The 21,527-nt window shown below is 39.3% G+C and overlaps 1 protein-coding gene across 5 annotated transcripts in view; it reads left to right on the top strand.

Moving 5' to 3' along the window:
- The window catches only part of USP25 (ubiquitin specific peptidase 25), an 88,996-nt gene that overhangs the window by 11,152 nt on the left and 56,317 nt on the right, over positions 1 to 21,527 (top strand). For 4 of the 5 annotated variants that reach the window (XM_063393890.1, XM_063393888.1, XM_063393889.1 and 1 more), the window contains exons 2-4: positions 9,631 to 9,708; positions 10,791 to 10,935; positions 19,603 to 19,726. In XM_063393890.1, coding sequence (XP_063249960.1) covers positions 9,631 to 9,708; positions 10,791 to 10,935; positions 19,603 to 19,726 — 347 coding nt within the window. Of the gene's footprint in view, positions 1 to 9,630; positions 9,709 to 10,790; positions 10,936 to 19,602; positions 19,727 to 21,527 lie in introns of those variants that run through there. The other variant, XM_063393893.1, reaches the window with a different exon arrangement.

The following is a 21,527-nucleotide window of genomic DNA, read 5'->3' as shown; positions in this document are numbered from 1 at the left end:
TCTATGTTTCAATGTAAGATAATTCAAAGTCCATTCAAAAGCTCCCCCGAAACTTTACACAAATCTTTTTTTTTTTTTTTTTCTTTCTCCATGAAAGAAAATGGCCTAGAAAGTGTCAGTTGCCCTCTGTGGAGTGCAATGCTGAATTTACTGTTTCTTTAATTGTGCGGTAGTAAAAGTACATGCTGATCCCTGGTGCAGCTCTCACCATGACTGTGAATGTGAAACAGTGTCTCTGCTGTGTTTGGGGTTCATTTCAGTTCTCCCATCACCTGCATGCCCGATGCAGGTGAAAGCTGCTGGCTGCCCTTGGCAGGCCGTGCTGTGGCAGTGACCTTTCCGCAGGACACAGCGCGTGCCAGCGCCTTCTGTGCCTGCCCCGGGAAGGGCTGTGTGTCCCCAGGAGCTGGGACTGCTGTCAGAAGCCTGGCACCCTCCAGGTGACCTGTGAAACACCCAGATTTTACATGGCCTCATGTTATCTGTAGGCTCGTTCTTGTGCAGAGTTGTGCCTTGTGTCTGTTCTTGCCCACGTGCCCCTCCCCAGGCTAAAAACATGTCTGTTCACACGATTTCTTTTTAGGTGATTAGTGGAGGGCAGGATGAGCTATCAAATTATTTTACTGAATGCTGCAAATAGTGGTGTGTGACTTTCCTGATGTTATTTCGTCTTACAATGCACCAGCCTTTGGAGAGGGGGTGACCAATTGAGGCAGTGGGGTGAGCTCACCTCTGGCAGAGCTCACTGCAGTGGAGCTGCTCCCCCTCTGTTCTCCTTCCCAAGCCCCCTGTGTTGTCCCCTCTAACTTCTCATGGCCCAGGATGTGAGCAAGAGCAGGCAGTGATCAGGAGCTACACACTGCCTGGCCAAGGTCCTGGGAAGCCTGGGGGTGCTGCTGAGGCTTTTGGGCATCCCTGGGGCCAGGCCAAGCTGCTGGAGGTGGCCTTGAGCTGTTGCTTTCGAGAGGCAGGAGGGCAGACGTGCCTGGGTACGTGCCCACTCTGTGATTACAAGGCCTGTTTCTGTAGGAAATCATGTTACTAATTTTTTTTTTTTAATTGGACTAAACTGAAGAGCCTTTATTGAAAGTCTTTCTGTTAAGTTCGGTTGATTTTTTTTCTTCCTATTCAAAACAGACAGCTGAGCTCTTTCCCCAAATGTGTCCATTCTGTTGAATACAGTGGACTCTTTGTAATACAGACCTGTCTGTAAAAAAGTGCAATTTAAATTTTATTTACAATTTCTCTGCTGTACTGTGCTGAATTTTGTGTGTAAAAAATTCTGAAATCTTCCTGGTATCACTTACCTAGGGCATGTAGCAGAGTTGTTTTAGGTGAAGTGGAAGCTTTGATCTTTGTGCCATTAACAGCTGGAGTAGATTAAATCCTTCTGGATGTGCACACCTAAAGCAGGGAGTGGAGAACAGTGACTTTCAGCCCATGCAGGAGCAGGTCTCATTGTATATGATCATCTGTGAGGAGTGTACACGGGGAGCACCACATTTGTCACTGTGAGGATTTTAATTCATCTCCCATTGGTGTAAGTTTTCTGCATTAGTGCCTAAGTAGGATGGGGACTGCAGGAGGCTTTTTTCCCCCACCAGTTTCTCTCACTAGATTAAGGAAGAATTAAAATTATGACAGAGAAACAACTCATAAGGCTGCTGCTCCACAACAGTTGAACCCAGTGGAAATTTGTGCAGTTTTTGTCTTATCCCCTCCCTTGTCCCATGCCTGGCTCTCAGTAAGTTGGCAGGAAATCAATGAATGTAGAGAGTGACTTTCTGATGGTTTATTGAGAGCCTGGCCTGGCTTGCCAGAGGTTTGGGTGAGTGGTGGTGCTGGCTCCCAGGGACAAGTGGCATCTGGCAACACCAGCCTGAGCTGGCCAGCACTGGCAGGAGCTACAGCCTGAGAAGAACAGCTACTCCTCAGGAGCAGCTTGTGGTCTGACAGCCCCTGTGAGTGGTGGTGTTTGTAGGTATTGCAGAGCCTGGGATCCCACTGATCTGAGGACACTTGGAATTTCCAGAGTTGGTTTGTCGCTCCTAGAATAGTTACCCTTGTTATCGTAACAGCAGAGTGAGGAGGATGAATGGGGCTAGCTTGGTGTTTTCTTGGGAGCTCTTCTGTATTGTGCAGAGCAGGGTGAGGCTATTATGATGTCTGTTTGGAGAAAAACAGCCCTATAAATCTGCTGAATGTTTGAATAAGCTAGTGGGACTGCCTTTTCCACTTGAGAGTGAGGCCTGTGAAAGGAATGTGAAGAGCATCAAACATGAGCCAGAACACCTTGTATTTGGTGTGATGGGTTAAACTGTGATTGGGAGGCAAAGGAAAATATCTCAGAGTGTAAAAATGTGGATCTCATGGCAGTGTTGCTTTAGACATGAAAGACAAGACTGAGCATTTTTAAGAGTGTCTATAGTGAAATTATACCCTAGGCAATAGTCATTCCTGTGAGGAGAAAGCTTAAGTCTTGTTCATGCTACCTGGTCAGACACTGTAAAATGGGATGTTTATGCATGATGATAAATATCTGTGAACAGAAGAAAATAATTAGGAAATAAACTTTTAGAACAGAAAGTAGACAGGCAGGGATTGGAAAAATATCATAGAACCATGGAATGATGTAGGTTGGAAATGGAACTTATTTTGTTCCAACCCCTTGCCATGGGCAGGGACACTTTCCACTAGACCTGGTTTCTCAGAGCTCTATCCAGCCTGGCCTTGAACTATCCCAAGAATGGGGCAGCCACAGCTGCTCTGGGCAACCTGTGCCCACTGCCCTGACAGTAAAGAATTTCTTCCTGATACTGATTTAAACCTACCCTTATTTGATGCCGTTCCCTCTTACTCTGTCACTCCAGGCCCTTGTAAATATTCTCTCTCCATATTTCTATAGGCTCCCTTGAGGTGCTGGAAGGCCACAATTAGGTCATCTTGGAGTCTTCCCTTTTTCAGCCTGAATAGCCGTGTTTTTCTCAGCCTTTCCTCATGTGTGTATGTGTATCTTGCTTTAGGCAGTGTGTTGATGATCTCCAGACGCTCCAACTCTACCCCGTGGTTCTGTGTATGTGTATTTATGCACACACAGTTTGCTGTGTGTCTGTCATCCTCCAGCCTCCTCCTCCTTCCTATCTGTATAGTTGCCTCTGACTGACCCCGCTGGGTTTAGTTTGCTATGGCTTGTGCATGTTTTTGGTGAGTCACTTGGTTTTGAGGTGGGACAGGCCAGGAACCACTGGCACTGCCCAGCTGTTGTCCATGGGTGGGCTCTTGGAGGAATCCTCCTGAATTTTATGTGTAGTTTACTGATAATATGTTCTGGTGCTTTGAAAGACACCTCCCACTGCCATCAGTAACTCATCACCCAACAGATTTGAATTGGAGCAGAGAGATTTTTGCTAATTACTGTCACAGTTACTGGAGTATGTAAGAATCAAAAGCAGTTTTTGTGAAGCAGATTTTCCCATGGTGGTTCCAGTGAATACAACCTGAAGTTTAACTTGTGTCTAGTTAAGTGAAACTGAAGATCTCATTTGTTTTAGTGTAGTTAATTAATTTCAGAGCTGCTGTCATTACTATTGGGAAGCTCGCTGTTATGCTGGAGAAATCATAATGGTTTAAAACACACAGATCTCAAAATTCTCAGTAATTTTACATTTCTGACGCTTTTTTCATTAATACTAAGGTTGCCATCCTTTCTTGATTGTCACCCTGTCACTGAGGCTCATTTAGGACTAACTCAGTAAGAACTAGAAACAACAGACTCAAGCAACAGTGTTCATAAATCAGGTCCTAAATTATTTTTAAAATTTCTCCCTTTGATCTGAGCAGATGGTTTTCCTGCTCATTCCAAGGGTATTCCCCATTCAGGTGATGACTTGGCTCATAACTTCTGTGTGGTTTTATATAAATAACTATCAGAAGTGGATTTGCTTTATATTTAGTGTCAGAGAAGACAAACTAAACTCCTCAAGCCTTTTTCTAAAATCTTATTTCAAAATCTTTAACTATTAGCTTGAATAAAGACAAACATACATTCTGAGAGTGAAAAAGGTTTGTGGTTTTTTTTGGCCACAGATGAGCTCAGAACTGTGAGTGTTTATATGAATGCATAATCATGTTGTGTAGAAACCTTAATATCAAACATTAAAATTCATTGAAAAGTCACCCGTTAAAGCATGAAAATCTGGTGAGAGTATTCTGTGTGTTGTCTAGGATCAATACAGGTTACATAAAGCTATGGTTAAGTAGAATCCTTAATTTAATATTGAGAGAGGAGTGTACACACCTTAGTGCACTCAAGCCTTTTCCCCCTTAAAGTTTTATCTGGGTTAGGCTGTGGTTGGCTGAAAGTTCCTGCCACACTCTGTGTCCTTTTGCTCCTTGAAGTAAGTTTTTGCTCTCAGTCCAGTTGCACTTTGTACCAGCTGCTGCTGTAATTGTCAGATTTTGGCAGCCTGTGCAGAGCAGTCCCAGACTGAAAATCTGCTGTCTTTGTGCATGTCCTTTGCTCTCCACAGGTGATTTTTGTCTGAACCAAAGCTGAGGTGCATTTTGCATTCATGTGTGGATAAAAATATATCTTTACCTACTTTCTTAGAGGATACAATGTCATGTAAGAGGTTTCTCTTTTCATACCTGGACAAATGGAAGCCCAGTTAGCAGATGCTGGGCAAGGAAACCTAATTCTGTTGTGCTTTAAGAAACACCTTAGAGCTGGTGCAGAGATTAAACTTGGTCTTTGCACTAGCAAAATAGTGCTTCAAAAATATATGTATGCATGTAATGACTTTCTAATTTATATGTTTTTATAAATACATTTATTCTGCATATATATGGAGAAAAACCTTGAGGACAGAGCTGGGAAAAGCAAAGCCTTCTGGAGCTGACTGTGTGTTTTCCCTGTGTTTCAACTCAATATTTTTATGGAAGGGGTTAGTTTTTATTTGCCTATTTGGAACTTGACCAACAGCATATTTAGAAAATGGTTAATGTATCTGAGTTGCTGGAAGCTGTAGTGTACAGCAGTGTCTGTGGGCCTTTTAACTATTCCTGGGAGATATGATTAATGTGGCAGAAAATGATATTCACAGTAGTAATTGAGGGTCTTTAGTATGCTTGTCCTTTGTATGTTAAACTGTTTCTGTTTGTTTGTAGCAGAAACCTAAAGCCTGTTTATAGAGGATTACATTCCTCTAAGCTCTGTGTTCTTCTCATTACAGCAGCATCATATGAGGAAACCAGCTTATTAGCTACTTGTCTGCAAGCAATGCCATTAGCAGGTCCTCTCCAGCTTAGGCTTCATTAGAATTGTCTTTAATATAAAATATTTGTGCAATGTCATTTGGGTTTTCCCCCAGTAAATAGCTCTTACAAATCAGTGTTGCACTAGAAAGTAAAGGAAGTGGGATTTGTGTGGAGGGCCTGAGTCAAGATGCCATTTTCAGCATTTGCATTTTCCTCTTTCCTTTTGTCTCTAATCAAAGTATACATCCCTCAGGGATCAGAATCATGGCCTGGGTTGGAAGGCACCTTCAAGGTCATCTGGTTCCAACCTCCCTGCCATGGACAGTGACACTTTATGGTAGACCAGGGTGTGCAGAGCCCCATCCATCAACCTGGCCTGGAACTCTTCTGGGGATGGGGCACCCACAGCCTCCAGGGCAGCCTGTTCCTGTGCCTCACCACCCTCACAGTAAAGAGGTTTTTTGCTGATATACAATTGAAACATACTCTCTGTTAGTCTGAAGCCATTGCCCCGTGTCCTGTCACTACAGGCCCTCACTCTCCATTTTCTCTTGTAGGCTCCCATCATGTGGTAGAAGGCTGCAAGTCACACCTAAGCAACTCTGTTTGAGGCTGAACAATCCCAATTCTCTCTGCCTTTCCCCACAGGAGGAGTGTTCCATACTTCTAATCAGCTCGGTGTCCCTGATGCATTTTCATTATGTATTACTGAAATGTGAACTGTGTAGTGAGGCCATAGATCCTGTTTTCTTTGCTGATGGTTCGATCATTTCATTCATTCCTGAACATACAACTTTATCTGTGCTTCAAAATGGAAAGGGCTTGTTTAATCTTGTGAGTTTGTAAGTGCTTGTGTTGCAAATGCAAATATTTGGATGTTGCCATGAATAAAGCCAAAGTTTACATGTGCTTCTTCAGAAGCTACAGAGAGGAGAAAATAAACAGATCAAAAGGTGGCTAATATTTTCCCCAAATTTATCTTTCACTGTAATTCAGTATTAGTCAGTTTATGAGATTTGCCTTGTTCAATAAAAGCATTTGTGTAATTTAGCTTTTTGCTTTGGTTGTAGGAAATTATCAGAGTTTACAGTACTGTCGTGTAACTAATTTGGGCACAGTATCTCCCTAAGCTGATAGTAGTGCAGATCCTTTTCTGCTTCGCTGGTGCTGGCACAGCTACTGAATATGCTATTGTGTGAGGTCATAAACCAGATAATCTTAATTGGGCATTTCCTGAGAGCAAGGGAGGGATGGCTGAAAAAGGAGAGACTTGGAAATAAGGACATGCATTCCTAATACACAAATTTGGCTTCCATCCAGGAAACGGGAGAATTTCCTGTTAGTGAAAATCCTCCAAGAGCTGAAAGCTGAAGATACATAGTGCATACCTCAGGGAGCCAGAGGAAAGGGAAAGGCTGGGAATAGCTTGTGCATGGAAGCCCCAGGGAAGAGAGTGCTTGGTGATGTGCTGGGGCTGAGGGGTGTGAACAGCTGGATCCCAGGGCAGCCATAGCATCGTGAACCTTCTCCTTTGTGTGGCCAAGGACTTGGGGTACCCTGCAGCAGCTGTGCCAGCATGATCTGGGGTCAGAGAGCAGGTCCTGGGGGCTTTTTAGGGCTAACTCAAATGCTGTTCAGGCTCCATGCAGAGTGGAGGTGTGTGTGACACGAGTGCACATGTGTCCTAACACTGCAGATATTCCTGGAGTCTTGACTCACTAAACTGGAGGTTCTCTGCTAGAGAAAACATGTGGAATCAGTCATGTAAATTTGAGGATAGGATGGCAAACAAAGTGGGTACAGGCAAATTTGAAAGAATGAAAGTGGATCTTTTAGCACCAGGAGGTGAACCTGGTTCTGTTGGAATGATCTGGTTTGTGTCTCCATTTGGAAAGAGAGGCTGTTTATTAAACTGAATTAAAGTACAGTTATGCTTATGAGTTATAATTCAGAATTTGAACCTCTGAGGCAAAGTTAGAAAAAACAGGTAATCAGGAAAGAGCTTCATTGAAAAAATATGACAGGTTTTTTATGTTAGAACTAGTAGTTGTGATCTGAAGCTTCCCTCACTGACCTGATTTCATGAGCACCCATTGGTGTAGGTACTGTTAATTTTCCTCTTAATTCCTGTCACTTCCAACAGTGGTGCTTAATGGATTCTCCATGTTGTTATTTTAATTAGCAGTTAGAAATTCTGGACCTGCATACCCTAAACTCTTTGCCTTTAAAAAAAAGTATACTTAGGTACTTAAATCATCTCTTGATGAGAAAGGAGCATTTCTGGGTGCAGTTCTCATCTGTTAAATGTGTATGTCCATGGGAAGGAGGCCTTGAAACACAGCTTTTACACTGGAATACTGAAATGTGGATAGAAACTACAGATGTCTAAGTTTATAAGTCACAGCTGTGCTCATAAATTAACAGCCAATATTTGGAACTGCTAAGAGATTGTTTGTTGGTAAACTGTCTCTTCTGTCTTTTCCCAGTCTCTGTGAACGATAAATATCCTCCAATCAGCCTTTCCAAGTGTTGTATATATTGTGGAAGATACAGAAATCTGTTAGAACTTGTTGTTGTAATAATTCATAGTGAAACTATTTTCTGTTTTGTTTATCATCATACTGGTGGCAAATAAAAAAAGAAATCCACTTTATTGCCATGACTTGAATTGCTGCTGCCAATTTTAATGCTTTTGTAATTATTTTCCCTGAATACTCTATTTCATTTCTTTCTTTGATTCTTGACAGACTTAGGGGCAGGAAAGCAACTTTATAGGGGAAACAAGTGGCTTTGTACAGTGCTATGAAATGCACAGAATAAACAAACGAAGGGGTGAGGAATGGGTTAGAGTGGGAGTGTGTTTTCCTGCATCACTTCACTTCTCTTGTGCCGACAGAAGGGTTTTTAAAAGGAAAAGAAAAAAGAAGGAGGCAAGTTGGATTGTTAGCAGTGTCTCTTAGGATCATAAATGAAGGGAAGATTGTATATGTAATTCATAAACATCCTGAACTATACGCCTTCTATTTCAACTTATTAGGGCATGAAGTAGTGCCTGCCAGGTTAATTTCGCACTGGGGAATTCAGCATTCATGCAGATCTTAATTTCCTCCTCTATACAAAGCAGTGATAAGGGAAGAATAAGGGTATTTGAATATTTGATTCCAGATAATTCAGTTTAAAGATAAGTATTTTAGGAGTAGCTGCAAGACAATTATAGCTGCTATTTTAAAATGAATTTGGAGAGTAGCAGGAGAATGTTTATTTGTTCCCAATAGGAAATACACTTTTTGTCATGCAAACAAAGCCCTGTACTTTACAAAAATTTACTCTTTCATAGATCAAATTACTGTTTTAAGTTTAGGATGTGGTGGTCAAAGAATAAAAAGGAAAAACCATTTGCAAATATTTTTTCTCCATTTCCCATCTGCCAAAGGAACAATTGAATTTGTTAGTGTGGAACAATGGTCAGTGCTCTGTGTTTTCATGGTTTTAATGGTTAAGATGCTTATAATGGTTAACAGGAGCTCAAGGGTTGTTCCAGCTTAGTGCCTGCTTTTTGCTTCTGTGATGGGATTGATGAGCATGAGCAGAGTGAATCATCTGTTGGCTCTAAACAGGGGTGGAACCATATTTTTATTTAAATAAAACAAAACCTCAAACCCTCAAAATTCTTATGGAGTGAATATTTCAGAGACCCAGGACCTCTTGTTCTTTTTCTAATTCCCAGTGTTGCTTTAAACTCAGTCATGGGTGCTGACTTAAGTGATTTGGGAGAGTTGGATTCAACTGGTCTAGGAAGGCTGTTTGGACGGCTTCCTAAAGTTCCCTTTCAGTATCAAGAAACTTGTTTTGTTTGGAGTTTTTGTAGTATTTCCCTTGAAACACTTCAGTGCTGAGCAAAGTTGAATTTCCTGGTTTTGCGGTTGGAATGACTAGGAATTATTTATGTTAAGGAAATAACGGGGCTGAGAATAACTGGGAGTTGAAGAAGTTGGTTTTGGTGGAAGTTCAGTCAGCTATTTGCACTACTGCCTTTGGAGACCAAAGCTGTGGAGTTTTATTTGTTTACAAGGGCCAATTGTGGCTTTATATAGGCTTCTTAAACCCATGTTGCATAAGCTTACCCATTTTTTTGTTTAAAAAAAATCCAAAACCAAGCAAACCCACCAAAATGCAAAACCATTACATTTGAGAATTAAAAGTGCCCAAATTGCAGAAACTAAGACAAACTCGAGTAATGAAGGTTCCCTTTGTGGTGCATAAACCTCATATGGAGATGCCTTTAATGCTTGTGGACGAGTGTACTCTGTTAAGAATTGGTTTTGCTGTTATTTGGCTCTAATCTTATTTCGATGATCTGGTTTTGTTTTTTAGCACCAGCAAACATTTTTAAATCAGCTGAGGGAGATCACTGGTATCAATGACATCCAGGTACTACAACAGGCACTGAAGGTAAGATCACTGACTTGTGGCTGAATGCACCTGAATGCATCTTAACTGCCTGTGAAAGCCATAAATCCCACCTTTCTTACTTCTGTTCTCTTCCTTCCCTTCTTTCCCTGCCTTCCTTTTTCCCTTCACACCTTGAATTTATAGCAGGGGGGAAAAAAAGCTAATAATGATGGCTTGTCCACTTTACAAGGAATCCTGTTCTCTTTTGGTACTGACCTAAAAATTAATCAAGTATTCAAAAATGAAAAGACAGGAATGTTATGACTTGCCTTTAATGGTTGTGTGAATTGTTTTGGGATACATTGGTGCTCCTACAGATGGTCAGCTCGTGAGGAACCAAGTGGTGTTTTCTTGTCAAAATGTGGCTGTCTTTTATGATGCACAGGCATTGCTCACTGTGTAGATTGAAGAACTCTGCTTGAACTTGCCAACCTTTACTAATTTTACTAATTTGGTATTGTTTCAATGTTTTTTCAACCATTGTAATTTATTTCACAGAACAGAAGAGTTCTTCGATGCAAGTAAAAAATGGCAGATCTCTCTGTATTCTGTTTCCCTGTACATAAATATGTATAAAGATTTGAAAAATGCTTTGTCTCCCGCAAGCAGAACTTTTTAGCCATTTATACATGGTAAATGAGGATTTAGTAATTTAAATCAAAAATAGGTGGTTGTTGTTAGCATAAGTTGTGCATAACTGCTCTCCAAAAGCCAGGATCTCTGGCTTTAAAAATGAAACTCTAATTTTCAGAATTCATCTGACTCCTGTTGAAGTCTGACTCCAGTTAATGTGCTGGTTATGTTTGTTGAGAGGTTGACCTACACTGCAAGATTTTTTTTTCTTTCCTAAAATAAATGAAACTCCACCAGAACAATTTCTTATTAGATGTTTTCTCTTTATTTTGGTTAAAAATAGTGAAATATGCAGAATATTTGTTTGCAAACTTTCTTTTCGAATCAGTATTTTACCTGACAGTACAATGGCTATTGATTTGAAGTTGCTAATCATGTCCTTTGCTTTTAAGAAAAATTAAAGAAAGGGTGAGGAGGCTCTGACTTCTTGTGGTTTTTTATGCTTAAAGGACAGCAATGGTAATCTGGAGCTGGCTGTGGCTTTTCTCACCGCGAAGAATGCCAAGGTCCCCCAGCTAGAGGAGGCAACTTACTACCAAACAGCCCTTCCTGGCAATGACAGATACATCAGTGTGGGCAGCCAGGCAGACACCAGTAGGTATTTTTTCTTTTTATAAGTTTAGTTTAAAGGCGTGGGAAATAAAACTTTGCCTGTGACATAACATAATCTGCAGATAATTCTTACTTATCAGTTCTTAGGTTATTATGTATTCTCTCTTTTCTTATTTCAATGGGGATTGTTGTTGTTGTTGTGTTTTGATTTGAGCTACCTTTCGGTATTACCCTTACGTGTACATACGGTACTGATCAAAGGGTGAATAACTGGGCTTTCCATCTTTTTCCCCACCCCCTCCCCCCCCACCATATTACAGGTTTTATTTTGGGGTCATGTAGTAAATTAAGGCAAAAGCTGGGTACTCCTCTATCAAAACAAAATTGGAGAAGAGTCTGTCATTGTTTGTCTTAATATGGTAAAGCTGAATATTCATAACACTAGCTTCTCCCTGACAGGAATGACTTTACCAAAGGGAGAAGTGGGAGGTTAAGTATTTTGAATTTTGTACTAACAGAGTAGGTATTTTATATATGAATTAGCATTAAATAAACCTGATTGTAAACAATTTCATTTAGTTTATACAAGAGGTCCCCCAACCTGCATTTCTCTAAGTCTTGCAGGGTCTAATCCTCTGCTTTAGTGTTATTTTTATGGGGAGAAGAAAATAAATGTGTTCTGCTAATAAATATAGGAAATAAATAAAGAAGTAGAAGTAAAAAAAGAAAGTTTTGTAGTGGGATTAATACCTGTTAAATTCAAGTTTCTTCATGCTATAGGTACTTTACACCATTTGCAATGCAGGTGGAAAATATTTTAATTATATATTGGTTTTTGGCCATATATTAATACATCTATGTAGATTTTACTAAACAAATAAAATTATTTAGTGCCTCCTGCAGTAGGATTTTTCCCCCTTTGTTTTGGTCATGGTGGTTTCAATATAAAGAAGTTTAGTTAGATCTCCTTATCTATTGTGCAGTTATCTTTTGTCTGTAAAACCTTGACATGAACTTTTTTAACTTTTTTTTTTTTTAATTAGAGGTGAGTTCATTCTCAGCATGTCTGACCTGAAAACTGCACTTAAATTGGTATTATTAGCAACCCTGTATAAAATGTCCTGAGTGCATTATAGGTAGCTGTGTTATCCATGCACTAAGTTGTAGTGGGTGGCTGGGGTTTTTTGTGTGTTTTTTCTTTTCCCTCCTTTGGAAAATAAACACACACAATCTTCTCTTTATGTTTAATTTTCAGTGTCAGAAAATTACCTTTGAGGAAGTGAAGGCTATTAAGAACAAACTCACCACTGTGTCACAGTTTCTAGTACTGACAACCTACTATGGCAGTGGAGTAGTAAGCTGGGTTCTCTAGGAGTCTGTGTTTAATTAGATTTAATAGCAATCCCATTAATAGAAGTATTTAGTTTTGCTGTCACTTACTGTGCTGTACAACCTTACTGAAGAAATGAGGTGACAAAGGGTATGAATAAAACCTGCAAGAGCCCACATTACCCATGGCAGATAGTCAAAGTGAGAAGAGTAGGTCTTGAGTTGTACTTTCCAAGGTGAATTTCAGGGTTCTCTTCTCTTTTTTGGAGGGCTGAAGGCAATTCCTTACAGTTACACAGCACGACAAGTCAGTAATCAAGAAGCACCAACTGCTGTGGGAAAAGTAGGATTTTAATTTTTTTTTAACATCTTTAGTGTCTGGTGAGCTCCTCACAACAAAGATGAGAGCTCTTGGCCCGTTTTTACTGTTTTAGTTAGACTGAAAACACATTAGGAGATAAAGGCATCTTTGTAAACTTTTCATCATACTGGAGGACTTACAAGGCAAGAACTGAACACCTACAGCAGAACAAAAGCCTAAACCAGTGTGATCATGGAGCCCTCCCAGGCTCCTGTAGAGATCTAGTGAATGCTTCTGGAAGAAACCTGCACTTTCCTTGTAACGTGCTAGCCTGTAATTATTTGGATTCTAGATTTAAAAAATTCAGTGCACCTAAAAGGCCAAGTGTCAGGGCCCTGTGTTAGTAAACACTGTCGTGTAAGGGGGTGTGAAAGAGCAGTGACTTGTGAGGAGAGAATGGAAAGGTGGACACAGGATGGAAAACCTTCAGCAGATGGCTTTGACCATCATCACTCCCTTCTGCAAAAGAACACTTCCTAGCAGTTCTCAATGGCTGTGCTGAGTTGCTGACAGCATCTTGTCTCTCAATTTTGACTCCCTTTATGACCACACATAGGTATAATTACATGAGTTAATTATAATTCACCTTTACTGTTCCTCACTGCTGAACTACCTCTGTGCATTTGGCACTTGGGATGTTAAGAGTCACTGAGCTTCACGGGCCCGCCACATTAAAGCATCCAAACTGGGAATGAGAAAGTCACAGATAAATACCAGAGCTGTCTTTTATGCCACAGAAAACCTCCAGCCATTTACAAAGGCCGTTTGAATGTATTCCTTGCAGAAAGATATATCAGATGTGTTCTGTGAGCTTGACTGGCTACATTTCTTTGACATGGTTACTTAGTTAAGGGGTAAAATGAAAATGTTAATGTGTACCATAACAGCCAGAATTGTGCACTGGCTCTTCCAAAAGTGACAGCGGTCATAAGTGGTTTGAGAGTTGCATCTTGGATGGTAGGAGGTGTAAGAAAACGTGGTTTGTCTAATTACCAAAGGCAATTCAGCAGCTTTAAAAAAAAAGGTTTTTATTAAATCTACTCCATCTGTTAACGACTGACTTGCACAGTGTTACTTGCCTTTTTGTCTGTTCAAAATGGCATGTGCAAGCACCTGCAAATGTAATATTTTCACATCAACAGTGATGCAAGCTTAATCTGATCCTTTTGCAAAGGTGGTTTTAAAATTTTGACTTTTTTTTTTCCTTCTTGCACTCTATGAGGAGAAAGTGCTTAAGCATTAGGCTTGCAATGTACAGATGCACACCTTTCAGTCTTAAGGTAATTTTAACGTTCCACTTGGTAGAGGAAATCTTAGGCATTATCCTTAAAGAAAAACAAAAGAAGTTTAATAGTCCTCCCAAGCAGTTTCACTTTATTTATTTCTCTACAAACCTTTTTATTCTCATTTGAAGTAATTTTGTGTATTTTTATCTACGGCTGCACAGCAGAACTGTTGGATTGCTAAGTATATATCCATTTTCTTCTTACTATTGAAGGAACTTGAAGAACCCAGGGTTAAAGGAAGGAACAGAATGAAGAGATGTGTTTTGGAAGTTGTGTTCCAATGAAACAGCTGTCAGGACAAATTCTCTCCTTCCTTTCTTTTGAAAACTCAGTTATTTCTCATTAAAACTGAATTATTGGTCTTCACATTGCACATTCCATAGCCAGAACAAAATATTTCAAGTCCTTTTATAAGGGCATATTACAGTATAACTATGAAATGCCATACACGGCAATTTGAGAATTGTGGATTTCATGGCTTCTGGCTTTTTATATCTTCCTGTTCTTACTTTGAGCCTTTGCATATGCTTCAGAAATCACTCAGTCAGCCCTTTCCAGTGAGGTAGAGTTTAGACTCAACTGTACCTAAATCCTTTTGAAGTGATGTTTCTGAAACATTTCTTGCTGTTCCATTCTAAAGACTCTGAAAAGTTGGTAGGGTAATTTCTTTTGGAGCTTCACTGTCTCTAATTTTAGACTCCTAGTGTCTTGCCTAAGTCTCTTTTGCTTCAGGTTAACTTCCTTTCCTCCTTGTATGCCCCCTGTGGAATTAGAGTACACTTTCATTCCTTTTACCTCAGATGAAGTGTTGTGTGCTTGAAGACAGTGTATCAAAATACTTCTCTCAGATCTAAATGAAACAGCCTAAATTCCTTTCAAGTATTTGGATGCATTTCCTATACCTATTGTCTTTCTTTCCCCTTCTCATCTAGGCTTTCTTTAGTATGCTTTTTTTCTGAGCTGTGGCACTTGAAACAATAATGAAGACATCAGCTTAGTTCTTTAGAAAAATAGGTGAATCTCTATAAGTATCCACGTAGTACTCTGACAGAAGTGTAACACTTCCTATTTTCTTCAGTGCTGTGATGTGAATTGCAGATTGAACATGAGTCGGCTGTAGCTCGTGGATCCTTCTTGGCACAAGTCCTAGTGAGTGCTCATTCTCTAGCTGTTCATTTATTTCTTCTGTGAGTAGTTTGACAGTGGCTTCTTCTGTCACCTTGCCTAACTCAGCCATCACGACGTGTCTTCATGACATTTCCTTCTATTTCAAAGATTATTTGTGTCATCTCCATCCAAGTTCCTGGGAGTTTTGCCAGCTTGGTATGTCAAGGTCCCTGCTTCAAAATGTCAGGAGTCTTGTACCTTGAGGTCTTCTTTTCATCTTACAGATTCACTTGTTGCTTTGGGCCATGATTACCTCTCTCCTTCCCTATCAGTGTGGTAGTAGTCATTTAAGGTGTTGTGATTGTAGGATGTTGTAAATACAGCTGAGATGAGGAAGCTCTGGGATAGTGAAGGCCAATACTTACAAGCTCCTTTACCAGTACAGCAGTTTGAGTTGGCTGAATTGCTGCAGGGTTGCTGGGTGCTCTCCTCTCATCCAGTTTTAACCAAAATTGCCATTACAGCCACCTAAATTCCTTTAGATCTTCACATTAGGAGCCTGAGACTACTGTGAATTTAACATCACAGAATCGGTGGCAGTATATAGGATCTTGCTTAGCTCTGCTTGTAATAAATAAACCAGATGTAGTCTCAACTCCCTTTTAAAAATTTTTATATTGTTGATGTGTTGAAATTGGAATGTTGCTGCTAGATTTTCATATTTGGCACTACTCTATTGAGTATCAAGGCTGCCCCTTCATTTTCTCTCTCCCTGTTCCAGTTGTTGCATCACTGTGGATGTTTATTGCCTGTCCCTGAGTTCAGTTGCTACTTCTGATCTGTCCCTCATGCTGAGTTTCTCAGCCTGCTTAAGTCTGAAGTTCCTACTCTGTGCCTCCTCCTCGTATAACTACCAAGTCAACAACACAGTAATTACTTTAATGACCTAGGCAATAACCAAGTAAGAACCCTTTATTTAAATGATGATAGAAACTTCCGAAGTAAACAGATTAATAAGCTTTCTAAAAAAAGCAAGATCTGTGGGGATAGATAGTGTGTGCATTTATTAGACATACACTAGTATATTTTGTCACAGATTTCAATATACAACTTCAAATTGTTTTGTAGAATTACAAACAATGTCAAGCTCTCTGAATCTTATGTATCAGAAGGACACATTATATTATAATGATGTTGTAAATCAAGACTGTATTTCTTAGTAAAACAGATAATTAATTATGAGTGCTAATTTTCATTGAATAAACACACAAGCACTAAGCCATACTGTGTTGATGAACTTCTTTGCTCATGGAGAATTTTTTCATAAGCAAACTTTATTTACTGGTCATGGCCTGGTTAAGAATGTTTGCATTTTCTAAGGCTATTTGACATTAAAGTTATAAGTACCTTTATGAGGATGAGCCAGTGAGAACTGAAATGTTCTGTGGGCCAAATGAGAGGAGTGGCATGTGTAAATTACAGACAGGTAACTAAATTTGGACAAGTGACATTATTCTTATACCTTTATGTAATGCATCCTTCAGCCTATCACAGAAAAAAACTTGTGTGTCTGATAAAAACTTTGAGTAGAAGTCATCATTTCTGTTTTTCTTCAAACTCCTACTTAAAACAGAGAAATGTGTTAGTCATATAGGGAACTTCAGCAGCTCAGTTTCATGAATGAGTTCTTTCACTAACAGCTGTAACATTAACATCCCCATGCAAGAATTTATAAAACATGGAGATATTTCAAAACAAAAATGAGGAAAAAAGAAAACTGCATGAATTTAATGTATTATTTGTACACTTGTATAATGTATAATCTGACAGGAATGCAAAATGTGGAGACAAGGTTATAGATATAAATATATATTTTTTTTTATTTCTACCTAATTATTTCTACCTATTTTTTTTAGAACAAATAGTTTAGTCTCAGACTTACCCTTCTTTTATGACTTCTATTGAAGTCTTCTTTATCATCTTATGATTTGGGATTGTAGTGGATCATACAAGTTGTATGTGAGGTGTTGCAGCTTAATGAGTTACTGTGTCAGCTGTAAATACATTAGCTTATATGTCATAACCAAACTCTTTTGGCTCATCTGCTTTTGGAAAGCAAATAGAAGTAAAAGATTTGGAGTTTTAATATTAAAATGATATAATCGCTGATAATATGAATGGTAATAAACTTCTAAACACCTAGGGTGGTGGTAAAGATTAATAAAAATTAGAGAGCTATGGAATTGCAAAGAAGTTTACTATTTTAATGGAAGTGTGACTTGGAGTTGATCCAGATAGATTTTTGTATAAAGGGGGAGGTTTTGTTAAATATATCATTTTCACCTAAATTAAGATTTCTTTTCTACAAAATAGTCCCCATATAGAGAGGCTGACTTCTTAATCTAATTTTTCTTACTTTCATAAAAATGTCATCACTCTTACCTGACTGCAGACTTGCTCAAGGAACATCCCTCTCTGTAGGGAGGTGACAGAGCAATCCCATACTTGCCATCAGCTTGTGTGGCTGCTGGGTTGTGACCACTGCTCCTGCTTTGAGAAATACAGCTTGGCCTCAGGGCAGCTGAGGTGTTGTGTGTGGCTGCTTGTAAATGTGCAGAAAATACAACACAAGCACCACATTTAGAGCGTAAGAGGCAGTGCCTGTGTGGTGAGGGGATCCTCTCATTTCTGCCCACCTTTCTAGTTTCCTTCTGCAGTCAGGCTGTAGGACAGAGCCAGGTTTGCACATGACCCAGGCTGAGGTGGGATTTTTGCCCAAATTATGTTGTTCTCAGCATGGCAGCATATTCATTAAAACTTCTCTGGGAGAGACTTCTGCTGTTAGTGGTTGTATTTGCTTTAGTACTTCTGAAGGAGAATTTCAGGCATCTGAGATGAAGTACCCTTCTGTGAAGCTGGAAGATCTGAGCTGACTGTAGAAGGCCTAAGAATAAAATTAGGAAGTGCTGCTTTTATAGCAATAATGTTTTTCCGTACTTCTAGATCACAACAGATTGCCCAGTGTACTTTGGAGGTAAGAGTGCTCCCTTTGAAGGCCCACTGAATAAAGCAAAAGTTCAACAGGGCTGAGTTTAAAACTAGGTTTTGAAGATGCTGGTGTTAACAGAAAAGTTTCTTCACAACTTTCTGGTTTCAGCTTTCTGCAAGGACAGATCATCCCATTTTCTGTTTGTGTATGACTATGACAATGGTTTTTGTATACTGAGTTGAGTGTTTTGTTATGATCCAATGAGAAACATCCCAAAAAAGAAAGCCCAGGGGAATAGGGGAGTCTACAGTCTCTAGAGTGGGCTAGCTCATGCAAGAGAAAAGTCAGAATGTAGACAGACAACCCTGTTGGAGTAACCAGGTTAGCCTGTGGAAGGAGAAATGCTGACAAGCCTCTCGTCTCTCTCTGTGAGCAATTGCCAGTTTCAAATCTGTATCTCTTTCTCCCAGAGCCTTTCTGCTTCTCATGGCCAAACCCCAGGCTGGAGACAAGTCCCTTTCATAACTCTTTGGGTAAACTTTGCCTTAGAAGAGGGAGACTCAAACCAGCTAGTGCTCCATGTCATATCTGATATTGCATGCAAAAGTCCCTTTCACATTTTTTCTTTCTTTCGGTCTGTCAGACTTGGAAAATGAAACTTCTGACCCTTGAAATGGTGATAACCAGTGACCTTGACTTTTTTGAAGGTCTTGTGCAGCTGATGGACAATCCTGTAGGCTCTAGCTGACTCAAACTGTGGCTGTGCCTGATGGGGGCATGATTTGTGTTGTGGTGGGTAGTGGGATCTCACCTGAATCGGGTATTGTTGCTACCCTTAGGAAATAAGGAAGTTTATGGGGGATGTCAGTCTTTGATCCTTTGTATAAGAGCTGGTGACAAAGGCAGAAGTAGAGCTGTTTCCAGTCAGTAGTCCATCCAGTATTCCCCTTGTATCCAAGTATGGAGCCTCATTTTGTCTCCAGTTATTTGTTTTTTTTCATGTTGAGATATGATACTTTCAGTAGATGAAATTGAATTGAAATATGTTCAGATAAGGAATGCACAAACAGGATAGAAATTAATTAGGTTGAGTAAGGAGTTCTCCCACTTGTTATGAAACTGTGTGAAAGTATTTGGCTCACGAGGGTACAGAAATACTTGTAGAATTTGGGGCAGCATTGGGAAAACTCCATTACATGTTCCTTCATGAGGAAAATCAAGTATGTGAGGAAAATCAACTATGTTCAATTAAGGTATCCCTTTTAAGTAAGGTGCTCTTCATCATGTGTTCTCTGAAGCAACTGATCTCAGTAGCTGAAGTAATGCATTTAAGTATATTGCTTTAAGAAGGCTTTCAGAAAACATGAGTTCTTAAATCTGTCCCATAGCTTTGTGAAACTTAAGAACATCAAGAGCAAGGAGAACTACAGCCCATCAAGTGTGAGCTGCTGAGGTTTTTATCTGCTTGGAGGCAGAGGGGAGCTGTTAGCAGGGTTAGTGGTTGGAAGAGCGTAGGGCACAGGAGGGATGGACTGGAATGGTGCTCAGCAATCCACATAGGCTTTCTCCTCTACAATAAGACTTACCTTTCATTCTGTTTCACTTTTAATTTTGAGAAAGATAGTTTTGCTTTTCAGATGTGATTGATCTCACTGGAGATGATAAAGATGATCTTCAGAGGGCAATTGCCTTGAGTTTGGAGGAATCAAACAGGGCATTCAGGGAGACTGGAATAACAGATGAGGAACAAGCCATTAGCAGGTAAACAACCAACTTATATAAAGCAGAAATTAAATTAAAGAGTTGGAGATTGGCCTGTATTGCTTTTTTTGAATTTTTAACAAATAATAACTTGTTTATTTTACTTGTGCTACTGATATGTCTGGCTTCAGGATGCTGCTTTAATGTATTGTATGTTCTACACTGGAAAACAGTCTATTATGTGTGGACTAGGATTTAATAGTATGTTTCATATTTATGTATTTCTTTAAATATGGAGGAATTGGATGGAGATAGAGAATGTGTGGTCATATTTAAATAGAACCTAAACCCTAAAGACGTTTTCTCTTGTGTACCAGGTAAAAAGCAACAAACCAAAATATAATTAAGAAACTAATAAATATTTTGTTCTGTTTTTCACAGTGTTCATTTTACAATATTATTATATGTTCATTTTTCAGTTTCTTCTCTCTATGCTGAGGCAGTGGGAAGAAGGGAGTGGGTATTAATATTATGACTTGAGGATACTAAGAGCAGCTTCTCTATTTTAGCAGATGAAGAATGTTATTAACCTATTTAACAAATAAGATTTATAGGCTTTGAGTGAAGTTCTGGATTTAAAGTTTTGTAAACGTAACTCTCTCAGTTTGGGTGTGATAAGAGTCTTTGAGCTAACTTTTGATCAGATTTTATGATAACTTTTTGTACAGTGTATGTTTTTTGGTAATGTTGATACAATTATGAAATATTTCGGACTTGAACTAAGCCTGGGGTAGGGTTGTGTGGGAGGGATGTTGTTTTTTTCCCCCTCTGTAACTGGCCTTGGGAGGAATGCTGAGTTTTTCATTTGTGACTGGCCTTGTTCTAAGGGAAACAGGCAATGATTTGATCCTAGATAGGAAATAAAGTACTGCCTCTTTGTAAAAAAATCAATTTTATAAAATAATAATTTAGATGGGAGAGATTAACCACAATAATTCTTTTTCTCAGGTCATTGTGTTTGACAAGCTAAATGACTTAGTAGACATTTCCATCTCTTGAGAATATGGATATTTTATTGCTTTATTTCTATATTTTATGAACAGTAATTTTCTTTTCCTTTTTTAAAAATAAGTATGCTAATTGTGAGAATAAACATACCCTTCTGCCCCCCCATTTGTGATAAAAGTCATCTTGTCATATGAATTCAAGAGAACATATTTTAGGAGGGAAGAGTTAGGATGAAAAGGATTTATATTCTCATTTACAACTGGAAGAAGCATTTAAAGGGTTGGCTTTTCTAAAACTTCAGTATGTGCATGTATACAAGAGGATGGTGGAAGTTCTGTCCATTTTTTTTTTTCAGAAGGTCAGCTCTTGCATGTTCCTTTTTGAAAGGCAGAATTGTTGTAATTACGAAGTTGTGATTTAGGCAGGCACTCAGAAAGATGGACCTATTTCTGGAGATGGAAAATTTTCTCCCTCTTTGTCTTTACCCAAGCCTTGACTGCTTCTGCTGTGCTCAATTCTTGGGAGCCTTGAAGATTTTGGATTTTTGCTGCAGATTTGTTTTTCACTTTTGAAACTAAAAACCCCTCTTTGGTTCTATCTGCTTAGCCTGTAACTTAGTATTATAAATACTTTGTAATTAAATTACAGTGTATATTGTTCTGGCTGCAGAAAATAACAAAGGATGCCTTTTTTTCTGTGTACAAAGGCATCTAGACTATCTGTTTTGTTATTCGTAGAGAAAGTGTTGGTCTTATGAAATAGAGACTTGCATTTATTGGCAAAATTGCACATGTAACAGAAGTAACATGTGCAATGTCAAATGAGCTTGTTGCAGGTCATATCCCCCTTGGTG

Source organism: Prinia subflava, chromosome 3, assembly GCF_021018805.1.
Source record: "Prinia subflava isolate CZ2003 ecotype Zambia chromosome 3, Cam_Psub_1.2, whole genome shotgun sequence".
Lineage (NCBI taxonomy): Eukaryota > Metazoa > Chordata > Aves > Passeriformes > Cisticolidae > Prinia > Prinia subflava.
The sequence above is the reverse complement of the archived record's forward strand: the minus strand, read 5'-3'. Positions and strand labels throughout refer to the sequence as shown.